Source organism: Lycorma delicatula, chromosome 2 (genome assembly GCF_047948215.1).
Source record: "Lycorma delicatula isolate Av1 chromosome 2, ASM4794821v1, whole genome shotgun sequence".
Classification (NCBI taxonomy): Eukaryota; Metazoa; Arthropoda; class Insecta; order Hemiptera; family Fulgoridae; genus Lycorma; species Lycorma delicatula.
The window spans coordinates 22,087,275-22,111,211 of NC_134456.1; the positions used below are offsets into that span (position 1 = coordinate 22,087,275).

At 34.2% G+C, this 23,937-nt stretch overlaps 1 protein-coding gene across 2 annotated transcripts in view; it reads left to right on the forward strand.

The window, feature by feature from the left end:
* Window positions 1-23,937, forward strand: part of rig (gem nuclear organelle associated protein rigor mortis) — a 104,274-nt gene that overhangs the window by 25,549 nt on the left and 54,788 nt on the right. For both annotated transcript variants that reach the window (XM_075358444.1, XM_075358445.1), the window contains one exon: window positions 17,301-17,469. In XM_075358444.1, coding sequence (XP_075214559.1) covers window positions 17,301-17,469 — 169 coding nt within the window. The remainder of the gene's footprint in view (window positions 1-17,300; window positions 17,470-23,937) is intronic.

Consider the following 23,937-nt stretch of genomic DNA (forward strand, 5'->3'; position numbering starts at 1 on the left):
ACAAATCTCAGTTACAATAATTATTCGAAATTCCCTCTTTCACAATGTACACAGCACTCTGCCTAACAAAATATTTCAAAATCATTTAACACAATGATTTACTTTGTGTTCAACAGAAAATGTACATGTTGGAAATGACCCTTTCATTTGTAAATGCTAATACACCGAAAAATGCTTTAAAAATAATGTTTGGTGGTAGGTCACACACCTGTCAAGTGTCAAGCATTTTTCACACTGCAGTTATGTTTCCCTTAGTCACAGATGGAGATGGTCTACCTGACCTTGGAGCTATCTAAAGGCCCAAATTTCCTCTTTCAAATTCTTATTACCACTTAAATATTGTACAGTGTTTTCCAAACAGAGGAGTCACTTCTAAACATCCCAACCTCATAGGGGAAAGACACCCACCTTGTGATGTTACTGGTCGCCACACCACTCCTCCGTTCCAAGCCCTGAGGGGCTTTACCGGAGGTCGTCTTTAGACCCTCTAACTGATTACATTTCACAGTCATCAGCCAGGTCTCGATTGGGATGCCACCGATGTAAATGCCTCAGCAGACATTTGCATCAGTAAAATACAAATCAAATTTCGCTTCACATAGGCCTCAAACAGACATCTTCACATCCAATCTAACATGATTCCTTCCAACTAACTGATCAAAACCGCGGTAGTGCGAATCCTATGCCTAGTCCAGATTTGACAGCACCGTTTGTGTCTGTGAATGCCTCAGAAAACTACCAGTTTAAAGTTAAATCAGTGTTACACTCCAATCAAAATGATGTCTTACACAACACAGAGATTCAGACCTACACCCAATTAAGTCGACCAATTGAGGTCACCTAACAAAGCGAATGCAACCTCATTCCGGTCCGCACAGGAGCCGAAGACAAACCCCCACCTAGTCCCATCATGGTTTCTCATGTGGCATTACCAAGTCACGATCACAAGCGCCACAGGTGGAGGGAAGCCATGCCCCCAGTCGCATGGGTTAACATACTCCGGCAGCACGGCCACCCCCACCAACAGAAGTCCCAAAGCAAATCACAAACAATACCAATGTAACTGTGGCACTATGCCAATGCGATATAAAATGCCGAATAGCACAAGCTAAACGAGCCTTCGGTAAGAAATATAATTTGTTTACATCAAAAATTAATTTAAATGTCAGGAAAAGATTTTTGAAAGTGTATGTTTGGAGTGTCGTTTTATATGGAAGTGAAACTTGGACAATCGGAGTATCTGAGAAGAAAAGATTAGAAGCTTTTGAAATGTGGTGGTATAGGAGAATGTTAAAAATCAGATGGGTGGATAAAGTGACAAATGAAGAGGTATTGCCGCAAATAGATGAAGAAAGAAGCATTTGGAAAAATATAGTTAAAAGAAGAGACAGACTTATAGGCCACATACTAAGGCATCCTGGAATAGTCGCTTTAATATTGGAAGGACAGGTAGAAGGGAAAAATTGTGTAGGCAGGCCACGTTTGGAATATGTAAAAAAATTTGTTAGGGATGTAGGATGTAGAGGGTATACTGAAATGAAACAACTAGCACTAGATAGGGAATCTAGTGAGAATCTTGGAGAGCTGCATCAAACCAGTCAAATGACTGAAGACAAAAAAAAAATGCCAATGCGCCTACCTCCAACCAATCCAATGCCTAAGCCGGAACCCTAGCCACCCGGGATCCTACCACAATTACCTCGATTAAACTCCCTCTGCAAACCTACACCGCAAGGGCGCAAAGAAAACAGCCACTATACACCACTCCTTGCAGATGATCCAGTTAATACAGAGATCCAGAGAGAAATGTATTCTCTCAAGTTCCCTAACAGCTCGTGAATGTTTAACTTCGTATCAGGGATAGATGTAGAGGTAATGGTCCGCTGTATCATCAGTCCCACAATCCGGGCATCGACTCAAATCCACCAAACAAAACCTAGCCAAACTTGCCCGAAAGGCCCAATGCCTGGAGAGAAACTGTGTGAGATATACCTGTTGGAGCAGACCCATCCTATGGCACCTAAACGAGACAGTATAGTAAATATGCCATGCGTGTAGCTACCTGTGAGGGATTCGTCCCACCTGACCTGCCAAGACGCAATGCCCCGGTCTTCAATCTCCTGCTTTTGTTCTGACGTCAATAGGTTATTTACTTTGGAAATCTTACCCTTGTTAGCCAAGATATCTGTTGGTTTGACTCCGGCTATAATACAGAACGCCTGCCGCGAGACTGTTCTATAACTGCCTATAACAGCAAGCAAGAGGAGTCACTGGGCCTGTAGCAAAATGTTTCCGCAATACCTAAAAGCCATGTGGTGAGCCAGTCAGGCGCAGCATACAGCATAATAGCTTTGTTGACACCCTTGTAAAGGATACCCATGGTACGGTAATTCAACCCCCAATCGGGATGAATGACTACAGATTCTGTAAAAAGCATTAGCGGCCTATTTTGCTACATACTGGTTAGCAGCCAATCAGCCCTTAAGCATCATCATTGTGTTTTCTCTGGGCTGAAAATCATCTTATGTTGGAGACTTCACAGTTGGAGTGTCTCACAGGCACAAGCAGCTTGAAACTCTACCTCGTTACATGAATCCCCTTCAATCAGCAGCAGTGCATTATCAGCATAAGCAACCACATGGCAAACTTAAACGCAATATCAAATCGAATTCTATGATCCAAAGAAGGGGACTCGGAACACTAACCTGAGGGCATTCTTTAGTTAAGGTCTTATGAACTTCTGAGCTGCCATCACACATGGAAACGATTGGATGGCTGAAATGAACTTGAGAGCACTTCTAGTTCATTTCGTGTGCACTATGGTTCTGCATCTGAAACAGAGCAGAGGACCACCACAGATTGTTAAACACATTTCTTCTAAACACTGGTCAGTGCTTAAACCCATGTGCAAAATTGTCCAGTATTCAATTTTTTACTATGACAACATCATACTTCTATTCACTAAGCCAGCTAAAAAGCAAATGACACTGAGAAGTGACTAGAGTGGCTACAGTACAGGTTGGGACCTGTCTAAACATGCAGTACCTGTAATAGTTGTTCCGTCATATAGAAAAACCTTCCTTTGTATAGGTATGGACCAGTACGAATCTGTGGTTTACAAAGTGAACATGCTGAATTCCATGAACATCTTGTCAAAATGCAAAAAGAGATTTTACGAGTAAAGATTCTGACATTTCATGCAGCAATAACAAAATAAAAACTGCTGCCCCAGACTTAAAACATTCTATAAAGTAATTATTGGACAGTGATCATAAAGTTTCCAATGGTTTGAAATTGATATCTACAGTATAGAAAAAAAAAGTAACACCTTTGTTGCTATTTTTTTTTTCTTCTATAACTGTACAAAAGCATATATATAATATGTAGTTATATACTATTATTGTATTATATACTTATGGAAAATCTTTTTCTATATTTTTATTGTTAATTATCATTTTTATGTGGAAAAGCTTTTCTTGGAGATTCACTAATTTGAAGCACAAATTTTATGAAAATATTTAAAGAAAAAAATAAATTACTGTTATTCAATTTAATGTTGCTTATAAATAATGGGTGTTTTTTTTTTATAGTGAGAACTTTCGATAGGGATAGCTGTCATTGTTTTGTTTTAATGACTTGTTTTGTCATATCAGATCAGTGAGCATGGCAAATGACATGGAAAAACTGTCGCTACAACGTTTACAAATAGTAGAAATATATTTCCAAAATCAATGGTTTGTTTGCCAAACGTATAGAGCACTTTGTAATTTTTATGGTACACATAGTTGTCCATCAGAGCAACTTATACGTCGAACTATTAATAAATTTCGATCAACATTTACTCTACTCAATGAAAACCCAACAACAAGACAAATAACTGTACATACAAAAGAAAATAACAGTTTTGTCAGTGACAGAGTTGAAGATCTGAATGTATCTATTTATAGTCATCCTCAGCAACTTTGACTTTGTCCATCCACTACATGGAAAAGTTTATGTAAAGAACTGGGTTTACCCACACAAGATGCGACTGGTGGAAGAACTGAAGCCGCAAGAACAAAATAAGTGTTTGTTTGTTTGGTGAATGGTGCCTAAATCAATTGGAAACTGATTAACTTTTTTTATAGAAAAATTGTGTTTAGTGACGAAGCTAATTTCCGGTTAAATAGTTATGTCAACAAGCACAATTGCCATATATGGAGAAAGTCCAATCCTCAGGAAATTCACAAGGCATCATTGTATCTTGAAAAATGCACTGTATAGTGTGGGTTACATGCTGGAGGCATCATCGGTCCTTATTTCTTTAAAAATGAGGCTGGAGTGTGTGTTACTGTCACTGGTGATCGTTACTGGTAGGTTTTAGAGGGAGTATGGACTGTAGATGATATTTATAATAAAAAAAAAAAAACTCCTTGTTGCCTTTGATGAATTGTTGTGTTTAATTTCTCTTTATATATTGTTATACGTGAACATTATCAAGACTTGAACATTATCAAGAATATAACTAATCTAAGCGTCCATCCGGACTGAAACGAAACATGACTGCTCTGGTCATGATTCTAACATCAAATGCTAGTACAAGTGTAACTCTCCAGTGAGCGCTAGCACCCACTAGATCGCAGCACTGGACGGCTCGATGTGGAACAGAACACACCACCTACCAATTATAATTACTTTAATTCTGTGATGCATTACATGAAATAAAACTTAATATGCATATGAAGAGCATTGCATAAAATAATTACGTAAACCTTGAGAGTACAAAAATTAAAGGTAACTCAACAAATTAATATTGGTAAAGTTTATAACCAAAGTAAATTGAAATAAACAAATACATTAGATGGATGCTAAATAAATCTCATGGATTATGTTTGGGATGACTTATGTCATTGCAAGCATTTAAATTTGGAAGAACAATCAATTTATTAATAGTTCTTTTTACTATTGTGTTATTAGTTTTACCATCAACTAATCTAACTAGTCCGTCATTACCTAGATACAATTCAAAAATTATTCCTAATTTCCACATCAGTGGAGAAAGATTACTTTCTTTAATTATAACTACATTGCCAACGCAAATGTTATTATTTGAAATTTTACACTTGTTCCTCTGCTGCAAGGAATGTAAATAATCGATGAACCGTGCTTTTCAAAAGTCTTTTAATATTCTTTGTATAAGCTGCCACCTAGTAAGCTTATTTAATTAATACCTGAGAAATCAGGATCAGGTAGGGAAGTTAAAAGGAGCGAAGGTTAGAAAATGTCCAGGATTAGTAGATGGAGTACGTCGCCTACCAGGACGGATAAGTATTTCCAACATGGAATTGATTTCTCATGGAGAAAGAGCTGACAATATACAATTAATTTTATTCTTTAAATTATAAATGAAGTGACAACAATATGAAAATATGTTTAATGTTCGTACGAACGAAGAAAATGGTTTCAAAAGTTCTAAAGTTTCTGTTGTTTGAAGAGCAGCTGTAAACACATTAGTTTTGCTAGGGTTCTTCTCTTCCGTGAGCGAATCTGGCAGAATCGTAGAAATGATAGGCGTCCTGATCTTGTTTCAGAAAGGGACGGACCATTTCACCAAAGTTGTAACGAGACAACAGAAGAGCAGCATTCAACTCGAGCCTTGGAATAGAGATTTGCTTGACAGGAGCAACTCTAGATTTTGAACACAGCAAGTGGATTTCAATGTGTTCATTACTATCAACAGATCTGATGAACAGAGAAGTACCATATGCGCTGCTACTTGCATCACAAAATGCATGTAATTGATAATTCTTAGTGATTTATTTTAACTAATCTAGGAATCTTAAAATTACTTGACGATTTGAGCTGAGAATACAGAGAATTCCATTTTTCAGCTAGCGGATTGGGAAGGACTTCATTCCATTGAAGGTTAGCGCACCATAACTCTTGGATGAACACTTTAAATGGAACGATTGTAGGAGCAAGTAGACCCAACGGATTGAACAATGAACGAATAATTGATAAAACAGAACGCTTATTATAAGTATTATTATCCTTTGGTTTGATTTGATAAATAAAATCATCACCTTGAGGATCCCAAGACAATCCATGTATTTTGATATTTTCATCTTTGTCTAATTTGATGAATGAATCAGAATCATCGAACATACCAGGCACATTTGAATGACATTTATGCAGCGAAAGTCCGTATTTGTTAAGCAATAATGAAATATCATTATATAATTGTTTCAACTAATCAATGTTGTCACAACCAGTGAGCAAATCATCGACATAAAAATCTTGCTTGATTGATTGGCAAGCTTGAGGAAAGAAGGCTTCATTTTGCTTAGAAATTTTGATCAAACATCTGATAGCTAGAAAACTTGAAGCTGCTAAACCGTAAGTAACTGTTTGTAAATTGTGTGGAATGACTGATGAGTTATTATTATTGTACCAGAGGATTCTTCACAATGGAAAATCTTGAGGATTGATGCTATTTTGTCGATACATCTTTGGAGTATCTCCTGATAGCACATAGCCATGAGTTCTAAAATGAATTATAATTGAAAATAAATCTTGTTGCACTACTGGACCTTGCGAGCTTACTTCCAAATTAAAAAAAAAAAAAAAATTTAATTTGAAAAGCTCATTGTAGAATCAATATAAAATATAAAGCTCAATCACAAAACAATTCAAATTAAGGGGGGAACAACGAAAAAATGTACTAGGGCTATGTAGTCTGATCACATGTAAATTATTAAAATTAAAAAAAATAATTAACATTAACAATACGAAAAATAATTTTTTAACATAAATTGAACATATTAAGCATATCAAAATTATTTTGAATCATATATATGGAATCATAGAAAACATTTCCACACTACTCGTCTGTCATATTTAAAAAAATATAAAATAAAGTAATTATCGTTAACAATACAAGAAAATAATTTTTTTTTAACATTAGTTAAACATATTATTTATATCAGAATTACATGGAATCATATATTTTTGATACAAAACAAAAATACTTATAAAACAATTATATAAAATTCTAAACTTATCAATCCAGTCAATAACTTTTACACATTACAAAACATAACAAATTCATAATAAAATAAATTCTACAAACAAATGCTTCTGTTCATTCTATTATAAGCTGACAACATCTTTTATATCAATTCAGATATCATCTAATCTACTGGTACATAATATTTTCATTATAGGTTTATTTGACTTAATATTTAATAACAAACAAATTACATAATTCTCTTTTATATAACCTTTAATAGATTACATTTCACTGTCTTCATAAAAGGACCAGTTATATTAGATATAACAACAAATAAACAAAACATTCTGATACTCTACAAATACTAATATTACTATAACTTTACATCCTTCCACTACTGCTTTGATCAATTCTATTACTACTTTGCGCATTATTGTTTCCATACCTTGTCTGTTCTTGTCCTCCTCTGTTCCTATCATACCTTTCATAGTTATCATGTCTGACATAACTTTGCTCGCCATTACATCTAAAACCTCTGTGTTCACTCCTATTATTGAATTTCTGGTCCTCCTGCCATCCCATAATCAGGTTCCCTAATGTATCTAAATTTTCAGGCCGTGCTGCTAACAATACTAGTCTTAAATTTTCTGGTAACTGCCTTGCAATACTTCTTACAAACGTGGCAATCGGCATAGGCGGATCCAAATATTGTGACTGATTGTAAGTCCTTACTATGTAACTATGTACATCCCGGTAATGACCCATAAACTTACTACCCCCCATTATCCTGCCTCTTAACTCTTCTTACTTCTCTTCTGACCAAAATCGTTTCAAAAATGATACCTTAAATTCATCAAACCCATCCCATTCTCTATGGTGTGCCTCAAACCAAAGTTCGGATTCTCCTTTAAAATATTTTCTCATACTTGCAATTTTGTTTTCCCATTTCCATCTTTTTTGTTTAAAATTCATCTTTAGATGATCTAAAAATGTTTTTGGATATGGTTCCCTGTGCTCATTGTAGAACTCTGGTACCATCTCCGCTTGCACTTCTCCAACAACATTTTTATTGACTAAATCTAATTCCAGTTCTTCTTTAAACATTTTAAATTTGTTATTCATTTTAGTCTCAACCCCCTCAACATCACTTAAAGCCTTGTCTAAATGTGACTCACAAACATTTAATTTTTTACTAATGTGATTCATACTTTGATCCAATGTAACTAACTAATCTTTCGTTCAATTCTTTTTTATTTTTTTTATTATAAGCTTAGTTTTTCTCCCTCTTGTACTGCCTGTTTCTCAACATCATCAATCTTATCAAGTATTTTTTTTTATTTATTCTCATTTACCTCCACAATTTTCTTAACCATCTCATCAAACCTAACCTCAAAATTTAACTGTTTCTGCTTGGCCTCTTCATAATGCACATTTATAGCCTCCTTCAATTCTTTATAATTTTGTTGACATTCTTTTTTGAAGTTTTGTACCTTCTTGTCAAAATTTATTGTATATTCACTTAACCTTCTATTTGTCTCCTCAATTTTAGAATTTAAATAATCAAATTTGGAGTTTATATTCTCAGTTAGTTCTACTTTCACTTGTTCAGTTCTATTATTATTATTTTTCTCCAATTTTTCATTCAAACTAGCCATATTCTGTTCTAGTTTAATATTCAAACCAGTAAAATTTTCTTCAGTTTTTTGTTGCATAGCGATCAAAAATAATTTGAAATCATCATAGTCATTTTTCTGTATACACAAACCCTGATCTCTACTTCCCTTATCATCTAAATCTAAGGCCTTATATCTGTCAACAATACTATTGCTACTCATATCACCATCCTGAAATCCACTATCTAATATATTATCATTTTCTTTAATCATAGATGGTTTTAAATCCATTTTTTATAGCCTTTTTATTACCTTTTTATAGCTTATTAATTTTTTAATAGAAAATATTTTATTTTTTTTTTTACAAAGCAAAAGACAGACCATATAACCCACTTCGATTACTCAAGTCACAGTTCGGGCGCCATTTTGCGAGCTTACTTCCAAATTAAAAAAAAAAAAAAAATTTCATTTGAAAAGCTCATTGTAGAATCAATATAAAATATAAAGCACAATCACAAAACAATTCAAATTAAGGGGGGGTACAATGAAAAAATGTACTAGGGCTATGTAGTCTGATCACATGTATATAATTAAAATTGAAAAGAAATAATTAACATTAACAATACGAAAAATAATTTTTTAACATAAATTGAACATATTAAGCATATCAAAGTTATTTTGAATCATATGTATGGAATCATAGAAAACACATTTCCACACTACTCGTCTGTCATATTTAAAAAAATATAAAATAAAGTAATTAACGTTAACAATACAAGAAAATCATTTTTTTAACATTAGTTAAACATATTATTTATATCAGAATTATATGGAATCATATCATTAATTTTTCTCTTCATATACATAAGAATACTTTCCTGCACATATAAAAATAATGATGACCTCGCATCGAATACACCTGTTTACACAGTCTCACTGTCCTGTCTTATCGAACAAAGAACACATCACCACTTCCGTGCGAGCCAATTCAAATCACGTCTCCACTCCATGACTGCTAAATTCACACAAGCCCCGAAACAAAGAATGTCAGTCTGGCTTCCCCGGCCAGACGCTCGTTCGTATTTTATGCACGTACACACTTTTTTCTGAGAAAGTATACGCACTCACCAGTCCACGATGACATCACCATCTGGCTATCTAGACCATGTCATACATCAAAAAACAAAGTTATGTAATACAATTTCTTATCAAACTAATTACGTTTATTTAACTATTAAAATAATATAATACTATTGCCTATTCTCTGTTTTTAATATCAGCTAAGCCAAATGAATATTAACTACTTTTGAAAATATTGAAACTTTTTTCTTTATGACATAATAAATATATCGTTCGTAACCAACAAAATCTAGAATGGTTACAACCTGTAGCAAGAATTGAATTTAGTGATCAGCTGTTTGATGTTTTTGCACTACCGTCAAATACTACTCTGGTTTTGGTAGTGGTGGAAGATTCATGAAATACGACGTGGTGGGGCAAATAAAAGGTTTCAGATGGAGCCTTACACTGAGATGAATTTACAAGTTGCATGTGATCTAATTCTTGATATTCTTTCATGAAATGGAAGTAATCTTCCTTAAGTTTAGCATTTTTCTGAAATGTATGATGTTACAAATTGAAACGATGCCTTACATTTTCATAAGAATCTCCTAAAGTGCAATTTTCCTTATGAGGAAGAGATACAACATCACGAAAGGTATTTTCAATGAAGTGTTTATCACAGAAAGATTCCTCCTTAGTTGGTAAACGATCTTTGATCTTCAGATCTCCAGAAAGACTCTAATTGAGAGGAAAGCTGTTCATTGCTGACAAAACGCGATATTGAATTTGAATTATTTTTCTGTTTACTAGATTTAGTAGGGATTTTACCCAAGACTATAAAACCAAGGCGAGTTTCTTGAAGTATGGTATGATTAGAATTATGAGTTAATTGAACAGGCTTAAGCAACGAAAGATAATATTGAGTGCCTAGAAGAATGTCAATTTGTCCAGGAATATTAAAATTAGGACTGGCAAGAAAAAGTTGAGGAATTTCCCAGTCAGTTACGTTTACAAAATCATTGAGTAACAGACTTGTAATAGATGGCAGTACATGACATTTCAAATTAAAATTAAAGCATTCATACCTAGAATTAAAATTTAAATCAACACTTAGCTTAGATTTAGTAATAACATTATTAATATCTGTGATCGGCATTAAAATAGGTTTGATTTGAAGCCCAAGTTTAGTAGCAAACCTTTCAGTACAAAATGAAAGCATCGAAGCAGAATCAATTAAGACCCTGGCTTGGATGAAATTACTATTTTTATCTTTTACATTAACTACAGCTGTTGCAAGTAAAACAGACTTGATTGAGGTTCAATCAGAATCTGATTGGTTTGGTTGAGGTTCTGATTTTAAAGTACTATATTAACTATTAGCTGAAGGAGCTTGATTCAGCTTAGAAGATTTAATTGCTGGCTCTGGTAGCATTTTATCTAAATGAATTAACATATGATGCTTTCGTGACACTTACGATTGTGTGGGCAATCTTTGACAATATTATGTTTGCTTAAAGAATCAAGACATTTTTTCTGAAATACAAACTTTTTCCTTCATTAATATTATAACTTATCACATTGATACAATTTATGGTTACTAGTTTTACATAATTCGCACATAAAATGATTAGAATTATTTACATAAAATACATTTTTACTAGAACTAGGTTTTGAATAATCATATTTTTTGCCACTAAAACCTACATTAGAAAGCTGTACCTTTTCATTACATTGAATCATGTCAGTGGATTCAAGTAGTTTACGATTACATTCTAAGAAAGAAATGAGTTTCTAACGTGGAAATTCATTATTTTCTAATGTTTTCCCCAGTCTCTTAAGTATTTAAATTTAAATTTTGAGTAATTAATTGCATTATAATAAATTTTTTTTTTGTCTTCAGTCATTCGACTGGTTTGATGCAGCTCTCCAAGATTCCCTATCTAGTGCTAGTCGTTTCATTTCAGTATACCCTCTACATCCTACATCCCCAACAATTTGTTTTACATACTCCAAACGTGGCCTGCCTACACAATTTTTCCCTTCTACCTGTCCTTCCAATATTAAAGCGACTATTCCAGGATGCCTTAGTATGTGGCCTATAAGTCTGTTTCTTCTTTTAACTATATTTTTCCAAATGCTACTTTCTTCATCTATTTGCCGCAATACCTCTTCATTTGTCACTTTATCCACCCATCTGATTTTTAACATTCTCCTATAGCCCACATTTCAAAAGCTTCTAATCTTTTCTTCTCAGATACTCAGATTGTCCAAGTTTCACTTCCATATAAAGCGACACTCCAAACATACACTTTCAAAAATCTTGAGATTTAAATTAATTTTTGATGTAAACAAATTATATTTCTTACTGAAGGCTCGTTTAGCTTGTGCTATTCGGCATTTTATATCGCTCCTGCTTCGTCCATCTTTAGTAATTTTACTTCCCAAATAACAAAATTCTTCTACCTCCATAATCTTTTCTCCTCCTATTTTCACATTCAGTGGTCCATCATTGTTATTTCTACTACATTTCATTACTTTTGTTTTGTTCTTGTTTATTTTCATGCAATAGTTTTTGCGTAGGACTTCATCTATGCCGTTCATTGTTTCTTCTAAATCCTTTTTACTCTCGGCTAGAATTACTATATCATCAGCAAATCGTAGCATCTTTATCTTTTCACCTTGTACTGTTACTCCGAATCTAAATTGTTCTTTAACATCATTAACTGCTAGTTCCATGTAAAGATTAAAAAGTAACGGCGATAGGGAACATCCTTGTCGGACTCCCTTTCTTATTAGGGCTTCTTTCTTATGTTCTTCAATTGTTATTGTTGCTGTTTGGTTCCTGTACATGTTAGCAATTGTTCTTCTATCTCTGTATTTAACCCTAATTTTTTAAAATGCTGAACATTTTATTCCAGTCTACGTTATCGAAAGCCTTTTCTAGGTCTATAAACGCCAAGTATGTTGGTTTGTTTTTCTTTAATCTTCCTTCTACTATTAATCTGAGGCCTAAAATTGCTTCCCTTGTCCCTATACTTTTCCTGAAACCAAATTGGTCTTCTCCTAACACTTCTTCCACTCTCCTCTCAATTCTTCTGTATAAAATTCTAGTTAAGATTTTTGATGCATGACTAGTTAAACTAATTGTTCTGTATTCTTCACATTTATCTGCCCCTGCTTTCTTTGGTATCATAACTATAACACTTTTTTTGAAGTCTGATGGAAATTCCCCATTTTCATAAATATTACACACCAGTTTGTATAATCTATCAATCGCTTCCTCACCTGCACTGCGCAGTACTTCTACAGGTATTCCGTCTATTCCAGGAGCCTTTCTGCCATTTAAATCTTTTAATGCTCTCTTAAATTCAGATCTCAGTATTGTTTCTCCCATTTCATCCTCCTCATCTTCCTCTTCTTCCTCTATAACACCATTTTCTAATTCATTTCCTCCGTATAACTCTTCAATATATTCCACCCATCTATCGACTTTACCTTTCGTATTATATATTGGTGTACCATCTTTGTTTAACACATTATTAGATTTTAATTTATGTACCCCAAAATTTTCCTTAACTTTCCTGTATGCTCCGTCTATTTTACCAATGTTCATTTCTCTTTCCACTTCTGAACACTTTTCTTTAATCCACTCTTCTTTCGCCAGTTTGCACTTCCTGTTTATAGCATTTCTTAATTGCCGATAGTTCCTTTTACTTTCTTCATCACTAGCATTCTTATATTTTCTACGTTCATCCATCAGCTGCAATATATCGTCTGAAACCCAAGGTTTTCTACCAGTTCTCTTTATTCCGCCTAAGTTTGCTTCTGCTGATTTAAGAATTTCCTTTTTAACATTCTCCCATTCTTCTTCTACATTTTCTACCTTATCTTTTTTACTCAGACCTCTTGCGATGTCCTCCTCAAAAATCTTCTTTACCTCCTCTTCCTCAAGCTTCTCTAAATTCCACCGATTCATCTGACACCTTTTCTTCAGGTTTTTAAACCCCAATCTACATTTCATTATCACCAAATTATGGTCGCTATCAATGTCTGCTCCAGGGTAAGTTTTGCAGTCAACGAGTTGATTTCTAAATCTTTGCTTAACCATGATATAATCTATCTGATACCTTGCAGTATCGCCTGGCTTTTTCCAAGTGTATATTCTTCTATTATGATTTTTAAATTGGGTGTTGGCAATTACTAAATTATACTTCGTGCAAAACTCTATAAGTCGGTCCCCTCTTTCATTCCTTTTGCCCAGCCCGTATTCACCCACTATATTTCCTTCCTTGCCTTTTCCAATGCTTGCATTCCAATCTCCAACTATTATTAAATTTTCATCTCCTTTTACGTGTTTAATTGCTTCATCAATCTCTTCGTATACACACTCTACCTCATCATCATCATCATGGGCGCTTGTAGGCATATAAACGTTAACAATCGTTGTCGGTTTAGGTTTTGATTTTATCCTTATTACAATGATTCTATCGCTATGCGTTTTGAAATACTCCACTCTCCTCCCTATCTTCTTGTTCATCACGAAACCTACTCCTGCCTGCCCATTATTTGACGCTGAGTTAATTACTCTAAAATCACCTGACCAAAAGTCGCCTTCCTCTTCCCACCGAACCTCACTAATTCCTACTATATCCACATTCACCCTATCCATTTCCCTTTTTAAATTTTCTAGCCTACCAACCTTTTTTAAGCTTCTAACATTCCACGCTCCGACTCGTAGAATGTTATTTTTTAATTTTCTGGTGACCCCTTCCTTAGTAGTCCCCACCCGGAGATCCGAACGGGGGACTATTTTACCTCCGGAATATTTTACCAAGGAAGGCGCCTCCATTATTGTTATGTGAAAATGCAGAGCCACATTTTCTTGGAAAAAAAAAGCAGCTGTAGTTTTCCATTGCTTTCAGCTGCGCAGTACTCAGAGGACTGAGTGATGTTGATACGGCCGTTTAAGTCGTCCTGACTCACGCCCCTAACAACTACTGAAAGAGCTGCTGCCCTCTTTCAGGAATCATTCCTTAGTCTGGCTCTCAACAGATACCTCTCCGATATGGTTGCACCTTCGGTCCAGCTACTCTGTATCCCTGAGCACTCAAGCCCCCTCACCAACGGCAAGGTCTCATGATTCATAGAGGAGGGATAATAAATAATAAATGATTAATATATAGATTCTTAATGCATTAACATTTGAATTCATTTGATCAATGAAATTAGATAAATTTTCAGAATTTTCCTTTTTTAATGGTATTAGATTAATAATTTCCATAGCATGTTTAGCTGCAATTAGTTGTTTGTTTACAAGCAACTAATTTCCTTTAATGAATTGTTGTGTTTAATTTCTCTTTATACATTATTATACTTGATTATTATCAAGACTTGAACTTACATATACTTGAACATTATCAAGAATATAACTAATCTAAGCGTCCATTTGGACTGAAACAAAACGTGACCGCTCTGGTCATGATTCTAACATCAAATGCTAGTACAATTTAACTCTGAGTGCTAGCACCCACTAGATCATAGCACCAGACAGCTCGTTGTGGAACAGAACAGTTACAGATCAATGATCAGTGGTTATTTGTTTCCAAATTTGCATGACATCAACCTGCAACAGTTTTGGTTTCAACAAGATGGTGCCAGACCTCATATTGCTACCGAAACAATCTATTTATTTGAAAGAACAATTAAGTGTCAAAATTATTTCACGAAATGGTTCAGTGAATTGGTCTCAAAGATAATGTGACCTAATGCAACTGGATTTTTTACTTTGAGGATATGTTAATTCTCCGGTTTATGCTGGTAAACCAGCAACAATTAGGCTTTGGAAGCCAACATAACATTAATGAAATATGTTCCCAATTACTTGAAAAAGTGGTTCAAAATTGGACTGAACAAATCTGGTTCCTCAAAGCTAGTCGTGGTGGACATAGGCCAGAAACTATTTTCAAAAATTAAATGTCAATAAGCTATATTTCAAATAAAATCAAAATTAGCTTCAGACTTACTTTTTTATGCGTTTTATTTCAGTTCAAAGTTCTATCACTCTAAAAAAACACCTTTTATTAATTTATATTTGTTAATTATTTATAAATCTTAACATTTTAATTTCAGATGTTAAATATTTCATATTTTATTAAAAACTAGAGATCTAGTTTTTAGGCTAAATTCCTAAATTCAGTGAAATACTTATTTAATTTTATTTAGTTATTTACTTATACTTAGTTTTTGAGAAAAAAACATACAAAATTTTCAGTCGATTTGTATTTATTTTTTATATTATAAAAATTAAATACTATAATGTGTACTTTAAAATTGAGTCGTCATTAAATACTACATTATTACAAAAATTACAGTACATTGTTAAACATTGTAAAAAATATGGAAATACACATAAGCTAGCAGGCATATCTAAAACAAAACAAAAAAAGGACAAAGAGCCTATTGTAACAAGATTGTATGATAATTTTAAAATGTCTTATCTGACTTGCTTTCACGGTCATATAACAAATAACATTTTTTTATAAATTATCTACTTTGAATCTGAGTGGTTTATTTTGCCTAGTTTAAACATGTTATGTTTATTTAATTTTTTTATTTAATTAAAAATGTGATCAGTTGTACTGCAATTAAAATCAACTTTCTCAATTAAAAAATTGTACTTATCTTAAAAGTAAATCTATTGGTTTAAAATAAACTAACATGTTAAACACACGATATGAAATCACTTCTAACTTAAAACAAAAAAAATAAAAAAAGTTCTTTGAAAAAAACCCTTTCCATCACATTATTCTTTAAAAAGTAGCAAACATAGATTGAAAATAAAATGTGAGCATTAATAATTCAATCAGTAATAATAATGTAATAATTATATATATAATAGATATTATTAATACTAATAATGTAATTTATATCGATTGGTACTGGCCTGTACAATTATTCACCATATTACATGATTGAATATGTGTTATTATAAGTGAAAATTGTGATATATTAACTGACTTCCTGTGACTTAAACATTCACCGTTGGATGAATAAAAAATTTATATTTCAATGTATGTTCATTTTTGTTAAGCATTTAGCTCTTTAAAATAATTCATTATAAACTTGCCTTATTATAATAATAAATAAATAACAACATAGAGTAATGTTTTCAGCATAAAAATAAAATTGTTTCATAATAGGAGGTGTAAGCTGATTTTTGACATTCAATGGGATGATGTTCTCGGCCAGCCAGTAGACCAGGACAAAAATATTGTTTCATTTCTCAGAAAGGTAAACATTCTAAAAAAATAATATAGTTTCTGCTTCATTAAAGGTCTTGAATTAAGAATTTTTCTGTTTTCAGTTTTTTTTTTTTTTTTTGAGAGGCCACTTTACAACAGCGGTTTTACTATACATCATAGAAAGCCAGCACCTGAGTTGAACACTCACTGCATTACTCTTTCAAATGTAAAGAGTTGGTATCACTTTACAGTGTTGGTACCTTTATCTTACTCAGGTACTGAGCTTTAAGTTTTAAAACTTGTAAATAGCATAATACTATATTACTAAATAAAGATATATTTAATTTTTTTTTTTTAAATTATCAAATTAATTTTTATGATGTATTTTGTAAACAGATGGATTGGCATCCTACTGAAGAGAACTGGTTGGCATTTGGTACTGGTGAAGGACGTGTTGCTGTGCTTGATATTAATTCAAGCAAACCACCAATTGTTTTTAGACAGCATCATCATCGATCTGTGTATCGTGTACTGTGGGCACCTCATGTTAAAGAAAAATATTCTTGTAAGTGGTCAATATTTGTTGGATTACTTTGTTGCAAATGAGTTGACAACTGTTGTTAGTTCTAGTTTAAATCTATTTTTATTACAGCCCTCAAGAGCTCAAATAGAGTAAATAATACTCTGAGCACCTGAGTTGCATCAATAAAAGTTTTCCTGCCTTTTTTAAGCAATGCAGGCAAAAGCTAAGGAAAGTTTCCTAACTAAACATGGTACGCATAGGAATCATTTAAAATGTGTGGGTTTTTTTTTTTTTAATTGTCCAGGTCCAGATTGAAGATATTCAAGACCAACAATCCAGTGGTAATTTATGGTAATACCCCTAATAATTGGGTAATTTTTTTTGGTAATAATGAGGAATTCCTTTATATATATATATATATATATATATATATAAAAGGAATTCCTATATGTATATATATATATATATATATATATATATATATATATATACCATGAGAGTAAGTAATAAATGGGATTTTATTTTTTTTTAAATTATTTATTGAAAAATAAAAGGCAAATTAATTTATTTTTCTATGTAGTTTCCTCTTTAGAAATACATTTTTCCCAGCAAGAAGGAAGATTTTTTTTTAATCGCAGTATCGTAAAATGAAACTGCTTGCATCAGGAGCCATTTGCACACGAACCCCTCCACGCCTTAGTCATCTTCAAATCATTGTCCTCCACGAGCTTTTTTAAGTGGCCTAAACAAATGAAAATCACAGGGTGATAGGGTCCAGGCTGTAGGGAGGATTATGAACTTGAGTTCAATGCATTTATTCTAGTTTTGAGACCATTAGAGCTGCAGTATGGGACATTGTTATGGAGGAGGTGGCCTCTCGGATTGTTTGGACTCATTTTTTGTGGCAATATGTAGTCCCCACCTTGTTCAACAGCTTGACGTAGTAAGCAGCATTGATTGTGCGTCACTCATGCAAAAAATCAGTGAGCCAAATGTCTCACCGGTTGAAAAGAATGGTTGAAAGAACCTTGCCAGCGACAGTCTAGTTATGGCTTTCACTGGGGCTGCTTCCCCTTTCCACCACTACTCCATATTGGCTAGTTTCGACTGGGGAGTGTAGTGATGCATCCATGTTTCATTGCAGGTGATGATCCGACACAAAAATGCATCACCTTCTTTCGCAAACCTTGCTGTAAGCCACTTACAGACCTCCAAACGTCTCAACTTCTGATCTACAGTCAAAAGATCAGGGACCCATCTGGCACACACTTTATAGAACTGTAGGTAGTTAGTGATGACTGCTTGAGAGCTCCCATAACTTATTCCATCCTGTTCTGCAATTTTGGATACTCTTACCTGTTGATGGTCTTCAAGAATGTCAAACTGCAGAAATGTTTTTGTCTGTAATGCTGGTCTGAGGACAGTGATCGTATTCTGATTTTCCACTCGTTCTCGTTCTTATTTGAACTCTTTATGTCAGGCAAACACATGAGTCCTTGACAATGTTTAGTCCAAACTGTGCAGTCAATCTCCAGAAAATTTCCGTTACTTGAACTCCTTCATGAGCAAGAAATTTGTAATTGTGCGTTGTGCAGTGGAGGGATGCACCTGTTGCTCAGACATCGTGAGCGTTGCTGACAAATTGGTTGGGTCTGTGGAATGGCTGGCTCTTCCCACTTCTAATGACTCCACCCAAGCTACTAGAAGCCCGGGCCCAATCCCACGAACCATAAACGCTCAGGAACAAAAATCCCATTTATATTTGATTTACCCTCATATATGTATATACATGTGTGTGCATGTTTAACTGATTTTAAGGAATTTTATCTTAAATTTTCAGCGTTTATATTGCATTATCATATTTTGGTTATATTCATTCATTCCTGGTATTACTCTTAACTTTTTCAGTACTACCATTTTATAAAATTGATTGCATACTAAGTTATAAATAGACTGTATCACACAGTTCAGCCAGGATTTTCATAACATATTCTACTCATGAAAATAATGGAAAAAGTTCATGTTAACATTTGTCCTGAAATGTTTCGTTTGCGAATTACGGCAAGTGGAATATTTCATTCAGATTTCAGTTACCCCAGTGAAATGAGGTACTGAAATTTTTAGGATATGAATTAATGATTTCTTGTAGTACTTGACCTGAAAAATTGCACAAAATAGGTCCCAGAACTTTACCTGGATGAAAACCAATAAATTGGGTTTTTTTGTTTGATATGATATTGGTTTATATTGTTTGATAACCAATAAAAAACCGTGTTTTTTTTGTTTGATATACAATAACTTTGTTAATAAACACATAAAACTTTTCTTTAAACAAAATTTGTAGAGAATTTAATTCTGAAAATGGTGTAAGGATAGGTTGAATAAAACAAAGAAACTTTTTAATTTTATTTAGAAAAGGTACACTAGACCAAAGTGCATTATATCTACCAGTTTATGATAAATGTTGAAAATTCAACCTGCCTATTTTCAACACATTTTTGGCATGCTTCTGAACTGCTTTTGTTGCTCTTTTTAGTTCTTCAGGTTTGTTCATAAGTAGGTCAACATATCCATAATGCAGACAATTAATTCCTCATGAGAATGCATTTTTGTTTTGTATACTATCATTTAACCATCCCCAGATGCAAAAATGTTAGATCAGGTGATCTTGATAGCCAGGATTGCGGACCTCCATGACTCATCTATTTCTGAGGAAAATGATAATTTAAATGAGTGGAAATGGCAGAAGAGAGGTGGGAAGGCACGTCATCTTGCTAGATGTATATTTTGCATCTCGGCAGTAGAACATCTTCAAGCAGCTACGGCAACTCTTTTTGAAGATAGTGCAAGTAGACCTCAGCATTTAAGCAGCCAGGTAATATGAATGGTAGTTATGATAGTGAACGGTAATATGATAATAAAGAAGGCTGCACCATGCATTGATGCTAAATCGGAATTGAAAATTGCCTTTCATGAGGATTAACTTCTATCCATGTGTGCCCTTTGTGTAAGTTGTTGATGCCATCTTTAATGAAATTTGCCTCATCATTAAACAAAACATACTTGTAGAGTTGTCGATTTGTATTCTACTAGTTGCAGAACTCCAAGCAAAGCAGTCCGTCTCCTGAGTGTAGATGTTGAACTGGCTGTTTATGATAAAGATGAAACTTGTTTTCTTTAAGTGTACTCCAAACCATTGAATGCGAAACTCCAATCCTCTTAGGAAAACGTCATGTACCGACACTTTTTTTCGTACGCCTCAGAAGGGACAGTGACGGACTTGTGACAGGTTACGGTAGATGTTATTAAAAGAGTGTATGTGTTCCTACGCCCTATCGACTAAACCTAACCACCACACTAACTCCCCCACACCAGAGCCTGACCTGCAATAAAGCATTACTCAGGCTCGAGGGGAGGTGCCTTTGAGATTGGGAGATCAGGAGACCCCATGCTTCATTGCCATCCTCCACCCATACGGACAAAGGATGGCTCCACAGGAGGCTGTCCATCCCCCATTACTCTCCAGTCTCGATCTTAATCTCTTTTGTGGCTAGAAGTTTTTACAAAGGCTGTTCCTGGAAATCCATTCCTGATCTTACTACTTGTCAAAAATTGCCATCAGCTATGTTTAGCCTGAACTCCAAAAACTATACTCTTCCTCCTTGGTTTTGAGTATTTCTGTCACCATCCTCACCACTGTAGACCCACTGTAGACCATTCATGCTGTGCCGCAATATAAACTCCATAATGTTTGCATGGTCAGCCAATATACACACTCACAACCATCTAAAACACTTTGTGTCGGGCTTTTGCTGCTCCACCTGACATGACAGCCAACCAACAAGAAGTCATTTAAATGCAGTCAGCTTATTGAGACTAGAGGGCAGCATAATGGTTGCATTTTGAGTGTCACTGTTTACAGGTCTTAATGAAGTTATCTTGGCTGAGGTATCCCTAAGGGTCTTACTAACCACAGCCAAGACCTCCTCCCTCGTGACCTCTGCATCAAGATCTTTAATGTGTACTGCAGTAAGTCTTCTAAGTGCAGTTTTATCAGCCACCATAGCACTCAGCACAACTGTCATTATTTGTTTTTTTAAGAGTTTGAGGTATTGTAGGACCCTCTTTAATCCAAACCTCCAGGTCATTCATTACCCCTGCCCCGATGTACCAACCAGATATCCCTGGCTAGGTCCTCACCAACAGATGTTTTAACCTACCGAAGGAGTTCAGCATAAGAGGCACCCTGTGGCCTCACCACCACTGTAAATGTTTCTGGGCCTTCCTTCCGACTTGGTCCTGACCCAGAACTCTAGGGTCTTTCAAACCGTATTGCCCAAGTTACCCTTGGTAGTGGAGAAAACCAACTGGTGTTTCTTCACGCCTAGTATTCTTTTAAGATCTAAAAGAATAATGTCGACTCCCTCACCTTTTACAACCAATACATAACAGTCCTCATTTTCAGTCAGATCTTTGACATCATCAATGACCGAAACTGAAGAAATATTCCTTGCTACTGAACCAGAAGTGAGACCATCCTTGTTTAGCTTAATTCTGGCACTAGGGGGGGCCACAGTACAAACATGCCTTGCAAAAGCATTCGTTTTATCAGCAAGTGTATTCAAAATTTATTCATTAGCCTTTGAACCATTGTCACCTGGGAAGCCAGTCTCTTCAGTAATCCTATCGAAGGCCTGATTGGGCCAGCGTCGAGGAACCACCTCCTTTAACTCATCAGGGGACCCAGATATAAAGATCTGCAAAGTGAACAGGTCAGTCTTAGTGGTTTGAGTTATTTATCCTCAAAACCTGGCTTCTTACTAAATTCATAGAAAACTCTCCCATATCTCTGGTCTGGAAGAAAATTCTCTGGGCCACCTCCATAAATTCACTCTTAGAGCTGGGGAGAGTTTTACAAAGTTTAACCAGTCCTTTAACCTCCCCTAGCAGAGTCTCTTGTTTCAGGAATACTGCCCTTGTCAGGATCATTGCTTGGCTCACGCCTCCTTTTTCTTGACACCTCCCCATCCCCACCTGCAACCTTCATCATATAGCTCGCAGTGTCAGCAGGACTAGCAGTCCGGGCAGGTAGTAGGGGAGCTTTCTTCTTAGGACCACGCTTAGAAGTTGGTCCTGGTTTAGTCACATGCATCATCTAAAGATAAGAATAATGTGAGAAACGTATAAATATAATTCCTAAAATTAATAAAGCATGATGAATTCAGTTTCAATAAGAAATAGCTTTAAAAATAAATATATTATGACGGTACTATCAGTAATAGATAACACACTAGAAGAAAATTAAAATAAAATAAATAAATTCAGGTCCGATAAGAAATAGCTTTAAAAGTAAAACTATTATCACAGTACTATCAATTATAGATAACATGCCACTAATATAATTAAAAATAAAAATAAGTCTAGTAATAATTAATATTAATAAACTAAGAGATAATAGACAGTGTTATCTACTTGTTTACTAAATAATTATAGTCAATTTTATCAAAAGATAACCAGTTTATTTACAAAAATTAAATTATTCCCAAAAAGGAAAGTAAAAGTTCAGCTACTCAAACTGGAATAAAATCCAACCTGATGCTTGTATAAAAAAACCCACTAAATTCAAGGTAGTCCGATATCTGAAAAACTGAAGAAATGAAGTAACAGATCCAAAACATTATCCACCAGGAAAAAAAACTGTTATCCATAATTAACAATAAACCACAAAAACCAATTAAAAAACAACCAAACACAAAGCACAGAAAGAATAGTACCGCGCGAAATCTGTACCAACACGAAATAATGTGCCGACACCTGGACTGGTGCTGAACTGCATTGATAATAATTTTATCAATAACAGCATGTTGGACAGATCATTCATAACAGGTACGATTACTAGTAAGTAACCTGTTTCCCGAAGATTACAAAAAGTTGTGCTAATCATTTAGCACAGGGATCTGGAATCCTGTGATTAGGAAATGTATTTAATATTCTACTGCATCATTTGTAGCATTACCATTACACACACCCAAAATAAATACCATATTAGCGTATTCCTATGATGTAAATAAGTACAGCATTACTTCAATAGCAAATCGATCACATTGAAACTAAAATTAACAGAAAACCTTTGATAACAACACAGTTATATATTTAATATACCTTACAGAATGATTTAAACACTAATACAGTGTTACGCATTGTTAATCAGAAGTTATTTTATTGCCAAATTTGAAGTAATAATTGTTTAAATAATGTTTCATTAAAAAAAATTATTATCTTAGTAGTTTTTAGTTATTTCTATTTTACAATTGTGTAATTTCCAGTTTTTTTTTAATTTTTTTAACAGTAAATTTTGTTTTTAAAAATTTTTCACCTCACTAAAAAAGAATTTGGTTTTTGTTTACATTGAATAAGTACTTCTCTGAAAAACAAAAAACAAATTGTAATGTACTGTTTCTAAATTCAAATTTTTCTTTATTTTATTCAACTTATCTTAGACCATTTTGT